Source organism: Calonectris borealis, chromosome 10 (genome assembly GCF_964195595.1).
Source record: "Calonectris borealis chromosome 10, bCalBor7.hap1.2, whole genome shotgun sequence".
In the NCBI taxonomy this organism is placed as follows: domain Eukaryota; kingdom Metazoa; phylum Chordata; class Aves; order Procellariiformes; family Procellariidae; genus Calonectris; species Calonectris borealis.
The window spans coordinates 18067302-18085297 of NC_134321.1; the positions used below are offsets into that span (position 1 = coordinate 18067302).

The following is a 17996-nucleotide window of genomic DNA, read 5'->3' on the forward strand; positions in this document are numbered from 1 at the left end:
GTTCAACTCAAATAATTAATAATTAATCCAAAGGCAACAAGAGCCAACACAAATTTCACAGAGAACCTCAACACATCCCAGTGCAGTGAAATGTAACATTTAGATTCCTGTGTCGCAGACAATTGCTCAACAGGATGTACGTTCATAAGAAAAAATGCATTTCAAATCCTCAAATAGTAGACACCACACAAAACCAACCGTGTTTTACGTTAGATCCACACACTTTTTTAAACCTCAGCTACAACCTGGAGCACAAAACACGGGGGCGTGCCAAAGAAGATACTGATTTCATTGCCTGTGCACCCACATTGGCCTCACGTGTATTAGGAGAGAACTGCTGCCAGGGAATTCCCTGGAGCGCTTCCCTCCTCTGGTGTAGAAAAGCCTGACCCATTTGCCTTAGGGATCACACTTACTAATGCTGTAAAATTTAATGAGGAACACAGTCCTTGTAAGCATGCCAGGGTCTAGCACTTACATAGTGGGCAACGGAACACATTCTGCTGCCTTATTTCCCAACTATTCCTCCGCTCATTTATAATTACAGAATGACTTTTCACCAGCAGTGTTAAGTTTGCAAAATAACCTCCACACCATACACTTTTACCACACCTGAAAGTCACAGCCTTCACAGAGTCATGCCTTTCATTTTAAATAGGATATTCTTGTTCTACAGCTCTGAGTTTTGTCCTGTTTGAGGCAGGGGGGTCTCATCAGTGTGTGTATGAACACCCGGTGGGAGGGAATGAAGAGGGAGCCAGACTCATCTCAGCTGTGCCTACTGACAGGGCAAGAGGTAACGGGAACAAATTGAAACACATAAAATTTCATCTGAACACAAGAAAGAAAAAAAACAAAACTTTTTTTTTTTTTTTCTGGTTGCCCAGGGAGGTTGTGGAGTCTCCATCTGTGGAGATATTCAAAACCCGATTGGATATAGTCCTGGGCAACTGGCTCTGGGTGACCATGCTTGAGCCAGGGGTCGGAGTGGATGGTCTCCCTTCCAACCTCAGCTATCCTGTGATTCTCTAAAGAGCAAGTCAGGAGGAAACCAGCAGAAAACTAAAGCCATCAGTAGAATCACCTCCCACATCCAGGAACAGCTTGGGATCAGCACTCAGCTCAAATGACTGAGGTTCATAATGCTCATACAGTGATGGAGAGGCTGGGATAGGTATAATGTACATCTCATTAAAACAAAACATACCCATACTCTCCCTCTAGACATCATATATTATTTTGTGAGGATTTTCCTGCATTTAACACACACAAACTCCTGAAATATATGAGTAGCTGTAAAATTTGCAATGTCCACGCATTTCACAGTTCACTCTGGCAGGATAGCCTAGGTAGCCAGATGCCAAAGCAAAACGGGTGAGACAGGAATGCCAGGCTTTACTCCAACACCTTCACCTTTTCACTAAGATAATTAACTTTTCTGTCCCCATCTGTGAACAGAAGATATGCACTTTGTAGGTACATCTCAAAAAAACCCAAAAAAACCACAAAACACCAAAAACCCCACCACCACCACAAAAAAAACACCACAAAAAAACTCCACCCCTAATGAGTGGCAGTTTTAAATACCTAAAGACATATTTGCAAGATCAGTAAAGCCATGCTAGATTCAGTTTTCCCTAAAGCACATCAACTAAGTACACATATGCATGACTTTTTTCTTTTTTTTTTTTTTTTTTTTTTTTTACAAATATGCATGGCTTTTTAGGTAGAGTAAGAAGTGAAGAATGTGGTAATGTAAAGAACAGCTGAATTTCAGAATTTGCTAAAAGAAGTTGGACTATTAAAAATACTGTACTTTAACTTGTGAGCTACAAACACTATTTCTAAAGAGACTGTCTGGCCCTTTTTATTTTCTAAGCTCTCAGGCAATAAGTAATTTTTTTCTACAGCTCTTCATACATTTGCGTGCAATTTCTGTATTGCTCATATCGCCAGATGCAACCTGCCTACACTGTAAGGAAAGCAGAAGTGCAGCTGCCTCCCTATGGCAAATTATTTGTCCTGTAACTGATATCAAGTATATTTTCAATGGAAACTCTCTCCCAATTAAATCTGTTTATACATAATTTGAGCCAATACTCTGGTACATTCAGACAAAAAGCTCCCTGACAACTGTCAATGATTTTTCTCAATCTCACCTTTTTTTCTTCCCTTAAGTACATTTTGTGCTTTGTTCAAGACAAGACATTTTCTCTGCCAAGCCAACAGCTGTACTAAGACACAAGAAAAAATGCTTTAAAGCCACTGATGGATAGATAACCAGTGTGGCAGCTCCATACTTGTTCCCCAGCACATGCAAAACACCCTCTGGCAGGTTTTAAAAAACAAAAACAAAAAAACCACACAAAAAAAAAAAAGCAGCTCTGTAACTTTCTGATTTAACAAAGACACTGCTTATTCAACAATTATACCAAGTCTAGAAGATCGTATTATGGTATAACTAAAATTTACAGACCTATATGTTAAAGTGGATTACAAACACATGAACAGTGTTGGGGTCCAGTCCTCACTCACTAAAGCTGGAGGATCAGCACTCCCGCAGCGTAGCTCAGGCAGGGACTGGAGCCCCAGGGGCCACTGAGCAGGCGGCCAGGGCCACCCGAGGCTGGTCAGTGCTATTAAGGTCTATTAATGCACTGACATATATCCATCATACGAGCTTACTTTGCACCGCTGAAGAAAGATATTGCTTACTTCTTTTTACTCAGGTTTTTAATCCAACAACTGCACTCTGGCAGCTGATGAACCTTTCATGGTTTACAGATTTATAAATGGTGCACTGCTTTGGTACTTCAGTCCAGACTACCTACATCATGAATGAAAATAATTATTCTCCACAGTTATACTGTGACCTAGACAAAAGGAGTGTAATTGCAACTATCTTTCTACAATTCACATTGCTGAAGACTATTAATTTAAAAAAACATGGCAGTAAGAGGTACCCAAGCCATCAGGGTCAAGGAAAGAGAATAATGGGGGGTTCTGCAGCAGCTTTCATCTCTGCTGCCCACCTAGCCTTCAGAATTATTGATGTGGCAACCTTTCAGGCACATTACAAATGAAACTCCATGGAAAATAAACCCAATGGCAGCCACCTATAAAAGATGATCAAAAGACTGATGCAGACTGACTTGAAACAAGAAGCAACCAAATCTGGAGGAAAGATGGTACACACTGCACTAGGTACTGACAACTTGACCACAAAATAGGATTCTGGAAATAAAAGAAGCCCTTGAATCGTTTCCCACCAGATGTAGTTCACATTCTGTTTTCTTACCTGATCTGCTGCAATGAAATAGGTGCTTTAATTTGCTGATAATAATCAGGATACTTTTTCTTGGAGGGCAAGTGGAAAAAGGGTTCAGATATGAGCTGGCCCTGATTATTTCGGCAACTTCTAACTGTGTCATAAAGCTGATAAAGAGGATTAGAAGTGTCCATGAAGGAAGTAATGCTCTCTGCTTCAGATTCTCCTTCTTCATAACGAGCAGCAGCTGCACAGAGAGAAAGGAAAAATGGGAAACTCAGCAGGACAACTCAGAGTGGGTTTTTTGGTTGACTTTTCAAAGATCTAAACCAGAAGAAAAGGCAGTCCCTCAGTCGAGGGTGTTCAGCCACTCTCCGGCAGTCAGATTCATACCTCAGAAAAGGACATCACAAATATATCTTATGAGCCTCAAGCTGACAAAAAAAACCACTTTATCTAGGTATTGCAATCTCTCTTATCAGATGAGACTTCAGTTCTGTTACTGGTAATACACCCTTGCCACCTACCAGTGCTGAGAAGTGTTCATATATGAGACTACATAACAGGACTATTCAACCACACACTACCCATAAAACAGCTACATCCTTATTTACCCATCAAACTATTAATACTAGTATTTGTGCCAAATACATTTGTATATTGAACTACTGCCATTCTGCTATCTGACAAGAGCTCACTAGAAGAATACAAATTGACAAGCCATGTCTGGAATTTTCAAAGGTGCCTAGCCAGTTAAGCAAAATGGCCAAATTAAAAATGAATTTTTGCATATATATCAAAAAGGTGACTTCAAAACTTCTATAATCCTTTAGACCATATAAATCACAGCTCAATTCAAAAATTGTGAAGTTAAGCAGAAAAAAAGCCTGAAGGTGCACCTCTAATATATGCAGCAAAATTAAGGAGAAATAAATATTTTAGAATTATTATATAATGAGAATAAACATTTCATAATAAAGTATTTACAACTTTTATAGCAAACTTTTCTAGTTATCTATATGAAGCGTATATTATACTTCAGGATTAGGATGAATGAAAGAAATGCTATGAAGAACTAACAGTTACTGCAGATAAAATTAGGAGAAACATTACATAAGCAACAGAAACACAAAAGGAATGAAAAAACGCTGGTAGTGGAAATATAAGATGGGAAGCAATAAATGGCCAACCGTTCCACGTTTCTCAGTAACACAAACGATGTAATTTGTACCTTGCAGAAAGGCATAACATAAAATCTATGTGGTTTTGCACATACTAGAGTTAAATTATTCACCATTTTTCACCCTCTTATGAGTTAGAGTTTGAAGGAAAGCTTGTCAGATGACACACTGGGTAATTCAGTTACACAAAAGACAGTTCTCTCACATTCACGCCAAGTTTCCAGCTGGCATTTTCATTATTGCTCAGTGGAGGCTGGCAATGTTTCAAGCTTTCTATCCAAGTTCAGTAAAGACCTATTGAAACAATGACAAAGCCAGGGGACGCTCTGACTGCATAACAACATAGTACTATCATTTTTCCTCTGCAGTCTGACATTGCAGATCTATGTGAATGTATGACGTACGAGATCTACCAGACAAGTCAGATGCAAGCTAAAATACAAGCAGACCTCAGTAGATATGCAAACACATTATGAAGACTTTCTTTACTGATTCAGGGAAGACACTCAAAATTATCCAAATTGCATATTTGTATGCCAATCAGCATCACTGAATGGCCTAGCATCCACTACACAGTAGCCTTCAAAGCAGGAGCAGGACAGAATAACTCCGGTAGAAACAAAAGATTGGAGATAGCACCATGCCTTCCTGTACCTAACATATCAACCTGAACATGGAGATAAATGCTAACAGCTAAGAAAATGCTACCAGGTAAAGTAAGTCTCCAAAATAGATTATGCAGCAAAATACAATCTTTGGTTTTGTTTACTCAAGCAGTTCAGTTCAGTTTGTGTACTCAAACAGTTCAGTTCTGAGTGCTCCATCAGAAATTAAGAAACAGAATAGAAAAAGCAGAAGAACTTGTTTTTATGAAAGAGAAAAAATAAGAAACTAGTCAAGTATATTCCTGTTCTCTGACATGTGGCAGCCAGCAACAAAGCAGTTCAATACCCTAAATAAGAAATGTACTTCCTTTGTATTAAGAGTAGAACACAAGGCATTCCCCAAAATAAAAATCTAAGTAAACTAAACAGGCACTAAAAGGAAAGTGTTTACATCATATCGTAATAAACTATAAACATTTTCATTATGATGTGTGTGTTCTTTAAAAGTGATGTGTCAAACATTATATATTCTTACATATTCAGAAAATGATAGTGTTCTCCTAATATGAAACCCGTTATCTTAAGAACTGAAGAAGAATGTATTATTCAGATCAGAAGACAGAAAAATCCGTATTTTGCTATGGAACAAACAATCTAATGCAGGACTGTAGATTCTTTAACATGCAGCAGCACCAGGTCACATATCCCCACCAAGCACACGCTGGCAGTGGAGGGTAACAGTCAGTTATTCCCCTTTTATGCAGCTGTTACCACAACTACAGTTAGCAGATACAGGGGAAAAAAAACAAAAACCAAACGCAGTAAACCATAACCACAAAATATATGCCATTCAGCAGTCCCAAACAAAATATATCTCCTGCTGTTCATTCCATACCACAGCGACTGTTTTCTAACAAAGGAACAGCTTTATAATGGAGTGATGTTAAATTGACTTCATTGCAAAAGGAGGAAGCCACCTAATTTACAACTGGAACTGAGCTTTATTATCAGACATAAATGCATATATCATACACATGTACTCTTACTCAATGATGAGGCAGAAAAAGAGCAGAGACAGAGGAGAGTATTTGAATGTATATGAAAGAAAATTAGTCTTTACTCAGTAAGTGATTTGCTTTAAACACTGTCTCCTCTGTGGTCCCAAAGCACCTAGACAAAAATGAATGCTCAAAGTCTAACTGAAGATAGGCGCTAGTAAAACCAAAAGCAGCATCAAGTCTTAAAATATTTATAAATGAAATAATAATAAATAAAATACCTCTGTTTACAGAATTTAATACTTATAAATAAGTAATACATAATGACCATCTATGCCTGCCTTTACAGATTTATAGTGAGGAGCAAGGGAGCTACAGAGGCTGGTCATGTCCTAGTACATTTGAGTTGGAAATCTTCTACAAGCTCCATCATACCATGACATCCTCTGAAACTGTAAGGATAAACTCCAAGTTGGAAACAGATATTGTTCATTGCTTAGGCAACTGCTACAATCAAAGAAGCTCACAAAGATTTAGTTCTCTGGATTGAGAAGGAGAAAGTTCTCTTAATGTTCAGTCATGCAGCCTAGTTCTCATTTATTTTCACGAGTGTTAGAGGAAGGAAAAAAGATGAGATACAAGAGCAACTAATAAAAAGACCACTTGCTTTAAATGAAAATCCTTTTCATCCACAGACTGAAAGCATAGGGATGTCGAAGTGGTATGTTGGAGGGACAGAAAATCTTAAGAGTGACAGAGGTCTGCCAAAAAAATTGACATTGCCTCTTAGGTGAATGCAATAAATATAGGAGAGCTTCAACAGCAGCAAGGCAAAAATCTCAGATGCATATGAAAGGCCCCATGAAAACGACAATAAAGTCCATGGTAAAGGTGGCACCTGAAAGTGGTTAAATCACTTCAAGAATTTAAATCACATAAAGATGTAAAAAGCTATGCGTTTTTTCAGAATTATAATTTGCAAAAATAGCAGTTAACAATCACACTGAACCAAGCTAATAAATACTCCTCACACCTCCCAGAAAGCAGCTGCTCTGAAGCAATAACTGAACTCTGGGCTAAGCGGGAATAAAAATGCTTTTGCTTGCAGCAAGATCTAAAATGATCCAAAAAATTCTACAGCATATCCATCCACTGGAAAACAGTGGTGAATACAATTCAGTTACCAGGTGTAAAATAAATGCCTGAAAAATATATATTGAAGAGATGCATCATTTCACATCAATAAAGAAATAATGTAAACAAAAAAATAAAACAACGGTATATGTACAAAAACATTTCAGAAACCTGTTCTGAAATGAATGCAAGGAAGTTACTGAGAATGTAACTGTCAAGTCAGGCTAACTTAAAAGACAACCTATAACAATTTATGACCAATACTGAAATATCTGATATAATGCATGTATGATGGCATATATGCTTATAGTATAATGCAAAAGCATGCTTATTATGAAACTAAGGATGCTATATGAAGGCATGCCTTTTTATGTGCTTTTGTTTTAACATAAACCTTCATGCAAGATTTCATGACTGCTAGGCTAGACCAGATGTTTCTAAATTAAGTTCTAACATTTATCTATCCTTATACTTCATATAGATTATCTTCACCCTAAAAAAATAAAACCTGACAGGTACTTAGAAGACCCAATGGCACAGGAGAGCAAGAGAGAATAAGCCAGTGTGAGCGAATGTGAGATTCCTCTCAAACAACTGCAGCACTGTAAATCTCTCACTGCAAGGAGCACCCAATGTCTTCTCCTCGTCTCCTCGTTTCATATTAGAAGGGATAAAAACAAGCAACAGTTTCCTAAAGCTTGGATAAGTATACTTGGAAACATACACAATAAATTCAAAACATGCAAGCAAGTTCGGCCTACCCTATCTTACGAGCTGTACATTTGTAAATTCATACTTAGAGGAAACAGGGATTGGATTTAACAGAATTACACACTGAGCTTGGAAACACTGCAAAATATTTTTGAAATAAAGATATTTGAATGTATCAGGAGCTCTACAGTTTTACTTATATCCAAACATTTTAATTAAAGAAAATAAATAGAGAAATTGCATTTCAGTTCCTACCAGCCAAAGCTGCATCCTCATCACTTTCTGATCCATATTGCAATGCCATGGTTATTGCTGATAAACGATCCCCTTGGGCTGATCTTTTGTTACTAGAAAAAAGAAAAAAAAGTGCAAAATTTAAAAAAAAAAAGGGGGGGGTATCATGTTAACTACTAACAGTCACCCAGAGCGTGTAAGTAAACAAGTGAAGCTTGTGACTGTTGCCTACATTACCAGGAATACAAACATGACTATGCAAGCAAAGACTGGAGCCCTTAACAAGAGAAACTCTTAACAACCCATGAGTCTGCCTCTATTTTACGAGGCGGTCCATCAAACTGAAAAACTGGACACACAATCAGAAAGCTAGAGCTCAAGCTATCTATCTTCTGTCCCATTTTGAATACTTGAGTATTTGAATTACTGGGGGAGAAGAGGGATGATAACAAGTCCCTCCCAATTAATAAATCTGTTATTTGACCCTGTTTTACAGGGATTTGTCTACACACAGGAATTCAGCACGCTGTAAGCTGTATATGCTATCTTCTCGCATTCCCCCATCCCCACCTTAGGCATTTTCAGCACACAGAGTGCCTGTATGTGAAGCAGCTTCCTCTGCTTTCTAGGTGGAGTAAATCAGCGTCCATGCTGGCTATGGTCTCACAAAGACTTCTTCAGCATCCCTCTCTTCCTCCTTTTTGTCCCAAACCTGAGGCAAAGCATTTCATACCTACACTGTAGGCTATGCCTGACAATCTGCTTTTTTACTAAGTCAGCTCTTTAGGCACCTCCAGCAATGGGCTCAACCTTGCCCTGTGGGAGCAAAGTGAAGACTGGGAAAAAGCAGATGAGTTGCTTAAAATGACACCAACTCTGTACTAATGCTCAATCCCTTAAAGACCCTTGCAGCTGCTGTGTTAAACCATGGTTTCAGAGCATACACGCAGGGAATTAGCCAGGAGTAGTACTGTTTCAAGACAGTAGCCCACAGACTGTAGACACGAGACCTCTGCTAGGTACCAAAATTCTCAACTGATGACTGAAAGAACCAACCAGAAAGCCTCCAGTAACGCAGCCTACCCAACAAGTTTGCCATAAACGCATCCCAAATACAATACTTTCTTTTTACAGGCTTCATTGGTTTCCATCATCCATCTCTTAATTATTTAGTCCTACTTATTATTTCTTTTTAGTTCCAAATATAATTTTTCTACCACACATTTCCATGTTATTTTCCACCTGCTTTATTTTGTAATGAAGCTTAACATATTGTTCTTCAGAACATTTCTAAGGAAATAATTGCATACCGAGTATTTCACAACAGGTGTTTTGAAATGTTAAATATAAAATCAAACATGGAAGAGTAATTACGGCAAAGTAACTTATTAAATCATACTTAATAGATATTTGACTGAAATATATTTGAATTTCAAATATTGAAGAGCACTTCCAACTTAAAAAAAAAAAAAAAAACCAACAACAAAACCCAAAATTTTAAATTTTAGTATTTCCATATGATGATGACCCAGCTTTTCCTCCAAGTCCACAATTTACTTACCGATAGTATTTGTTAGAAGAATTTCTCTCATCACCAACACTGCCTTTACCCTGTGAGGAAGGACCTGTCAGCTTGGAAGCAGTCAAATTTGATGGAGTCCTCAAGGCAGAAGAGACAAGCCAAGAAAAGGGGAAAAAAAGACGCCCACCTTAGACCCAAGAAAAGACGCAGCAAGGATAAAGCTTTTCACGGAATTACTTTGATAGATCAGCCAAAAGGTTCAGAGACAGATATAAAATGTTTTAAAGCTAAAAGTAAAGTAATACTAAGATATATTTAGTGCCCCAGCATTAACATTGATTTTGTTTGTTTATAAAGTCAGAGGAAGGTAACATTTAGATTGAGGATTAATAGCTATACACACAGCTCAGCCTACAATAGCAGTGAAAGCAGCCAACAAAGTGTTCCTTAGCATCCAGATAAAGCTAATCATACAAATCCAATCATGTTTTATCAATACTTAACAAAATCACTGTCAAGTTGCTTGACAGTGCATATTGTCAAGCAACTTTATTTTGTCACTTTATTTAAGGGAGGACAGTTAAATGCACCAACAAAGAGCAATTTAGTATGACAAAGGATACCATGAACTCTGCAATAGAAAAGCATGATTTTTGACATAGCGGCAACATGTCCATAGAACTTAGGTTAGTAGCATTACAATGAATTTGAGCCTGATCCATCAATGACAAAGAAAAACAGATGTAAATTCAGAAGAAAAATACAGTAAATTAACTTTAAAGGAACTTATGGGGGTATTTTACCAAAATCAGCAATAGGAGATTAGGGAGACCTCCCTTCGAGACAATTAAGCAGTTAGGAATTTAAATAAAAAATAGTGATTCTGTGATCCAGATTCAGCAGAAAGTAACAAAAAAAGGAACAATGGTTTCATAAAAAAAGAAACCAGTGAAATGCAGAACAGCAGGTGAAAGGTTTGGCTTTCATGATACTTTTCTCTCACCCCAATTTTTTTTGCATTCAGCCCAATATTATATAATTATATTGTTATATTAACATATATTGTAGCTTCAAGCATTACAGGTTTTTTTCTTTTTGCCAAGTTAGAGAAACAAAGAAGGAAGCTGTCAATTATTCTGACATTCGGCTTACTTCAGGATTTGCAGGTCTATTGAGAACACAGTACATAAGAGAACATCTAGAATAAGGTAGCTGAGAAGTGGAAATGGGTTGGCAGTGCAAGAGAGGAATTCAGCTAACAAATATCAGTGTGATTTATCTGTCATCCCTTCTTATGCAAACAGCTTTATTTTGAAGAAAAACAGTTAAGCCTCAAAATTAAACATGAGACACACTTGTGACATCCTGACCTTCATCAACAGCCAACACAGTGAGAAAAATAAAATAAAATCACAATTTAAATATAAAACCTCTATGCCTATATGTAATTCTAGTTACTGCAAAGCAAACACATATGTACACTCAGTTCCTGTAGAATCAAGGTCTTCTGGCACTACACATACTTTTAAGAAAGAAAATTATTAAAATATGCGTCAGGAATTACTCCCTAACAGTATTTCTGCTTTTGTATTTTTATATGCTCCAACAGTGATTCACCCAAACATGGGAAGCATGCTAACGCTGAACAAACGAACCAGAAAAACCACTACATAGGTTGAATGTCTCAAAGCACCAAATAGTAAAAATCAATCATTGCATTTCTTTCACACATCATAATCCTAGGCAATACTTTTAATACTGAAACCATCTACACATCTTTCAGACAACAAAAAAATGTAAACTGCCTTTTAGTAAAGTAAGGGAGTGCTAGTGTTCTCAGTTTTACCATACAAACCTTTGCCATAAAATCATTCCATGAAACAAATAGAGTTATCAACAGTGTTTTATACCTGCCTGTTGAAGATCAAATCTATGCTTTGCTAATTAATAAGTCCAGATCTTCAGTGTCCTGCGCCTGTTTTCATAGCTAGAAATTGGTTTTCAAACAGGATTTTATATAATGTGGACTTCCCTCTAAATATCTGTTGCTTGATGATCTGTTCCTGTGTTTCTACCCCTACCTAATTAACTGTGAGCTCTTATGTTTCAGCTCCTAACAAGGTTCAAGAATATCCAGCATTTTTGTAAAGTAAAGCACAACAAAGCACCTTATTCCTACTATTCCTTTTCTGTTATTAACTTTAAACACATATGGTGAAAGTTGGCCAGATCTTAAGTTATAAAAGATCCACTGATGCTGTTTTTCATAATCAAGTACATCACAGAAATATTTCACCACAGTAGTATTTCAATAAAAAGTTTCCTTCCAAAAAACTATTTTGTAATCCATAACTTTCAAAACAACAATAAACTAAGTTTTCAAGCAATTATTTCCCACTATATTCTCCACAGCAAAATTAAGGGAATGTCTACAGAGATTTTTATATGAGATTATAAAAAGAACTCTATTTGCAGTACCTGATTCGGAGACTTGACTTGGCCAACTCACTGTGTTCAATTTCAGCCTTTTTCATATTAAATATTTTTTTAATCGCATTTGCATCCTGTCAATTAAAAGAATTTTTTTATTTAATGTTGAAAGTGAGGAATGTTATAGTCAGGTATATCCATCTATCTAAAAATTTAAAACAAAAATGAAGGGGTTTTTACATTTAGATATAAAACAATTTTGCATCAAAAATGAAGCATAGAACAAAATCTGCCTGAAATACACCCATAGTGGCCTGTAAAAACTGAACAGAATAGCTGAATAGCTTCGAGCTCATTTTTGTCATATCCTTTAAAAAAAAAAAAAAATCTGCAATTTGCAAATATACATGAATACCACTTCGAAAACAGGCAAATTAGTTTCTGTACCTTTGCAATCAAAAAGTTACTACCATTACTGAGCTTTACAATGCTTGCTCTCTCTCATTCTACACCCATGGACTTGATACTCAGAGTAACAGTTCACAAAACAGAGATAACAAGTTTTGAGTGAGGTTACAAGTGTGAGTAATGTCAGTAGGAATGGCAACTACAATCCAAACAGAAGTGCAATTGGCAAAGTCCAAGAACCACTTACATAATAACATTATATATATACAAGGTCCCTCACGACAAAGCCCTTAAAAACCAAGCACACGAAGGAATAATTTACCACTGAAATTCTCTTATTTCCAGAGTACATGGAAACAGCAATGTCATAATTTGTAGACAAAATGCTGGTGAACTAAGTATGAAAAAGATAGGAGGTGCATTTTTGGTCACAAAAATATGGCTAAAAGGAAGAGGATGTTCAAAACCTATGCAAAGAAGGCATGACTCCGGTTTTCAAGCTTATGATGAAAACCGTAAACAGTTCCTGTAATCTGGAAAGAGATTAACAGCTGAGTACTACCACTATCACTTGGACCTGTAGTTTCAGCCACTTCAACTTCTATCACAACTACAGGGAACCCCCATTCCTCCAAAGAAGTCAAGTAACTCATATCCTGAGATAAAATTTAATTGGAAAACATCATATACCTCAAGAAAAAAAAACATTACATACACTAAAAGCAATATAAAAAAGGAAAAGCCACTAATAGCTATTTTTTTTAAAATGCAAACAGAGTCTTTAGGGCCTTATGCTAAAGATTCATTTAAGGATCAATCAGCACAGCAAGTAGTAAAGAAAATCTGAACTCAAATCAAACTACGAACAACTGAAACTGACCTTGAATACTTGTGATCCAGGCTCATTGTAGGTTTTGGCATTCTTTGCCAGAAGATCTATATCCTTGGCCATTGCATGAATGCTTTTATAAGTTCCATTCTATACAACAAAAACCAGAACTGGTTAAAGCGGCAATCTTCAGACAGCATGAGAACTAAGTCAATAGTGAAAAGCAAAGGGAATTCATATAGAATAAAGGGAACATTTATAGAACATTTATAGAAAAACAAGAACATATTTATAAAGAGACAGATAAGTATCTGGAAAAAGTAATCAAAAAAGAAAGTAACAGAAGTGCTAAGTCCTTGTAGTGCTTACAAATGCTAAGTAAAAGACTGAAAAAATACTTAATACATTAGATTTGAACCCTTAATGTTGAAGGGTTCTGACAAAATGTTATTTTACCTTTATTCTCTAGCTCAATTAGTCTATGTGCTATCCCTCACTATTATAGAAAATGCTAGAATTACAGAACAATATTTCAAATTACTGGAGAAGTAAGATGAAAAATGCATCAGTACAAAACATCTATTTATAGCACTGGAACAAAAGTAGGTGATGATAATACACCATCAAGCTTCAATACCTCAATGTTTTACATTAGCAGTACTTGCCAAGGAACTACTTTAAACCGTTAAACATCAAGGACCCAAGATATTCAGGTTCAATGCCAGCACGCTACAGTTTACAATGCTTGATCTTCAACACAGCTACTTCTGCAGCATTAACCCAGGACAGAACATTAAATCAGCATAGCGTTCAGATTTTTAAGTAGCAGGGGAAAAACACATTGCCTTTCCTACTGCCATAAACTTTGGCTTCTAACAATTTCAGAATGCTTACTGTTAAACAAGACTATACTAGGACACATTAATATGCTCATACTGTACCTGTATCCTTTGGGCAATAGTCTTAAGATCTATGGGCTCCTTTATTATTGCATAATAATCTGGATATTGCTGGAAAACAAAAATAATTTATATATTACTATAAACAGTCACAAAGCTATTGTGAATTGCAGATGTATGTGTATGCTTCATAAACACAGCACTAGGCTTCAATTTGGGCGAACCAGGTCATAAGGCAGATACAAGGAATTATAATTCATCAATAAACTGACATAAAGGAACAGTTCTGTCTGAAAGCCAAATACGTGGCAATGGTCTTCAGAGTATTTATTTTGCTGGTTAACTTGTTACATCAGACCCTAAAACAGAACAGTGAAATCGGACATATTTAAAAAGATTAAAAACCCTGCACCAAAAAACCCCAATTAACTAAACTGGCAGAACAGGGCAAGCCCCAATCTGCAGTGAAGGGCTGGGAACGAGTGGGTAGGAGCAAAGAAGGGAGGGAAGCTCTAAAAACAGCTGGAGTTTGCCACTGACGAGACAGTAACAAAGAACTGCACCCTGAGTGTGCCCATCATAGTGAATAACATGAGTTATACAAATGTCCAGGTTTCCAACTTAGAACACAACCAATATTCAAATACCCACCACTTTAGAAGGAAGTTTCTGAAACAGTTCACTTATGAGGCGTCCTGATGGGTTTGTGGCAACAGCTACAGCTTCAAGAAGCTGTTCAAGAATTTCCTTCAGGTAACCTGGAGATGACTAATACAGGAAGTGAAACCACAAGTTTTAATAGCAGCTATAGTGGAGTGCTTCAAGTTGCACTGAAATATATTAATTTATTTTTCAAAGACAAAAAAATCAGCTATAAAACATGGGTGCAACTTTTGAAAACAACATTGTTTCTGCATTTAGGTAAAGCACATGAGAAAACATTAATTTCACATTTACCCTGCAGACTGTCAAGACATACATTACATATTGTTAGAATAGACTTGGTTGTCAATATTAATGAAAACATGCATCCCAACATCACAAAAAAACAGACAAGCCCAAACTTCCTATCATCATATCTAGCTTATAAAACACTCCAGGAACAGCTGCACTAACTGAATGGGACACACACTGGAAAACGATGTCATCAGACATGATGCTTGCTTGCATCAAACCTCAGTGTTGGTGTGATATCAAGCACACATCATATTAGTTTCAACTAAACCAGAACCACGTTTTATCTGTATCAGAAAACCTCTTGAATTTTTTTTTGCTAGGCAAAAGTGAAATATACATACAATGCTGTGAAATTATCAACTAATAAACTTGTATAAGAAATACCTTTTGGGACATAATTTAACTATGAAAAGACTTAATGATTTTTCACATATGAAGGCCAATCTCCCTCAGCCGACGTACACAGCCATGGCTTCCTCCAACTGCAGCTGTCATGCCCACACTTACTAATTCAGAATTTGCGCCTTGATTGTCATGTCCTTCCTCATCTTCGTCTTCCTCCTCAGCATCACCTTTTTGAACAAACTCATTTTTTGTGCGCAAATACAATTCCCATAATTTGCAGGCAGCTTTATATTCAGGAGAATCAGGCTGCAAAAAAAAAAAAATATCAAACATTCTACTCAAAATTCAGATAATTCTTATCTGAAGGAAATTTATAAATTATTAGTTGAAAGATATTAAATGCATTAAATAAATAATAGAAAACCTGGGAAATTCTTGCTTCAGTCATTCTTCAACAGTGATGTTAAGAATCGCAATAAGCACTAGAAAATATAACCTCTATCACTCCAAAGCATCTAACTCTTTTGGAAAACTTAGCAATAACATTACTTGGGTTGAGGCTGGGATAAGCCTATTAGATGAATCTGGAAAAATCATTAGGTTTTGTTGCAGCACAACACTACTGGTATTTAAAACAGACTAAATATCAGTATGCCAGAAATGTGATTTAAGCCAATACTGCTGCCACTGTGTGGCACTTGAAAATAAATTTCTACGGAAGAAGAATGCCAACAAACGTGCCAGTATCTTTGAAAGCACTGCAATAATTTACACTCTTCGATAATTCAGCATTAAATTCCAAAGAACTTGACAACCTGCTACCACCTGGGTATACATCTAGGTATATTTTTTGGAAGAACTAGAAGCATTAGTCAGCAAATTAAGTTTTGTAAATACTGAGTTGCTAGTGGCAGATAAGCATCTGCCTATTAACATTACTACTTAAAAACATTACCAGAAAAAAGACTGCTTTTCCACTATTTTGTATCTTTCTTTCCCTTTCCTCTGTCACCTAACCTCTATTTCAGGTATTCCTGCAGGTATGTCACCTTATTACTGCTGATTACACTTTTCTTCACTCTCTCAACCTCTGACAGCTTGTAACACAAATGAGAAACCAACATGAGATCTATTCTTAAGCTTACCTTATTGGGCTTAAATATTCTCAAGACATTAGACCAGGCGTTAATTATGAGGAACAGATTTAAAGGGTATTCTGCTCCACTGGTCTGTTCCTTTCTATATTAACGCAAGATGCTCAAAAGTGTAAGACCTGAACTGAAATACTAAAAACCAAAGGTTTCGACTCTAATCTAGCATCGCCGATAGAATACCAGCTGTAATAAAGACCTTGACAATGAATCATCCAACCCTGTTTTATATGTGTCATTCGAACTGCTGTGGGTAAGGTAAAAGATGAAAAAAGACGAGGCTATGTTTGTGTGCCATACCTCCAGCTCACAAGTCCGTATTTCTCTGACAATGTCAACATTCCTTCATCCTAGAATGATGGCTACCTATTTCTATTCTACATGCAAGATTTTTTACGATACAGGCATAATTTTGAGTCCGCTATTCTGTAGGCAGAGGCAGCACACATTTTGTAAAACTTTAATCATTCTTTCCTGCCATTAAGTCCTTCCCCTTCATGTGGAAACCACGAAAAAGCCAACATTAATGGGTGAGTGCCTTGCAAAGCTTCAGGACTACACAATGAATTTGGAAACCTTTGTACGTTTTCTACTGTAACCAGAATGTGCAAATGCATTAATCCATAAATCTGATTGTTTTTCAAACACTACGCACACACACAAATGTAAAAAAAATAAACATTGCTCTTCTGAATGTCAGAAAGCAGTCGCTTGGATCATCTCCAAAGTCAAAGATACGTGAAAGGTAATACTAGCAGTTTCAGATTTGCTGTATCATCTTGGTCACTATATACAATTTTACTGTTTTACGTATTTAACATAGTCTTCCATTAAATGAGATTAATCCAATTTTTTCTCACTTCCTTAGGGCAACTGCAATAAAAACCATTAACATCTGAAATAAAACATGTACCCAGTTTGGGGGAATGGACAAGGGGGTTGCACCGCTGATAAAATACATCGTCACATACACTCACAATATATCATCACCAACCATGATAATCAATGTGCCTTTTTTTCATATTATTAAGTGGCCAATGGAAGATTCAACACTTCTACTGTATGCTTGCTGTTATTTATAAACTTTTCCTTTTGGGAAAAAAAAAAATCTTGTTCTATTTCAAAAGGTCACACAGAGTGTGTTGTAAAATGGGAAGGCTTTGATAGAAGAATATTTTTCTCAGTTTACATCTCTTTTTGCTTTCTATCTCTTCTGGAAAACTACATGAAGACCCTCCCCACATTATTTTATAGTTTTCCACAGAAAAATTGCTATAGGAGGATGTCTTACAAAGATATGGTCAACCTTATGGAAATATATGCA

General features: G+C 36.6%; 1 protein-coding gene across 18 annotated transcripts in view; it reads right to left on the reverse strand.

Moving 5' to 3' along the window:
* Window positions 1–17996, reverse strand: part of PBRM1 (polybromo 1) — a 76939-nt gene that overhangs the window by 42281 nt on the left and 16662 nt on the right. For 11 of the 18 annotated variants that reach the window (XM_075159193.1, XM_075159190.1, XM_075159191.1 and 8 more), the window contains exons 5-12: window positions 15684–15827; window positions 14871–14987; window positions 14262–14330; window positions 13372–13470; window positions 12132–12217; window positions 9693–9791; window positions 8153–8244; window positions 3299–3515 (exon numbers count right to left, since the gene is read on the reverse strand). In XM_075159193.1, coding sequence (XP_075015294.1) covers window positions 3299–3515; window positions 8153–8244; window positions 9693–9791; window positions 12132–12217; window positions 13372–13470; window positions 14262–14330; window positions 14871–14987; window positions 15684–15827 — 923 coding nt within the window. Of the gene's footprint in view, window positions 1–3298; window positions 3516–8141; window positions 8245–9692; window positions 9792–12131; window positions 12218–13371; window positions 13471–14261; window positions 14331–14870; window positions 14988–15683; window positions 15828–17996 lie in introns of those variants that run through there. The other 7 variants (XM_075159198.1, XM_075159197.1, XM_075159195.1 and 4 more) reach the window with 2 other exon arrangements.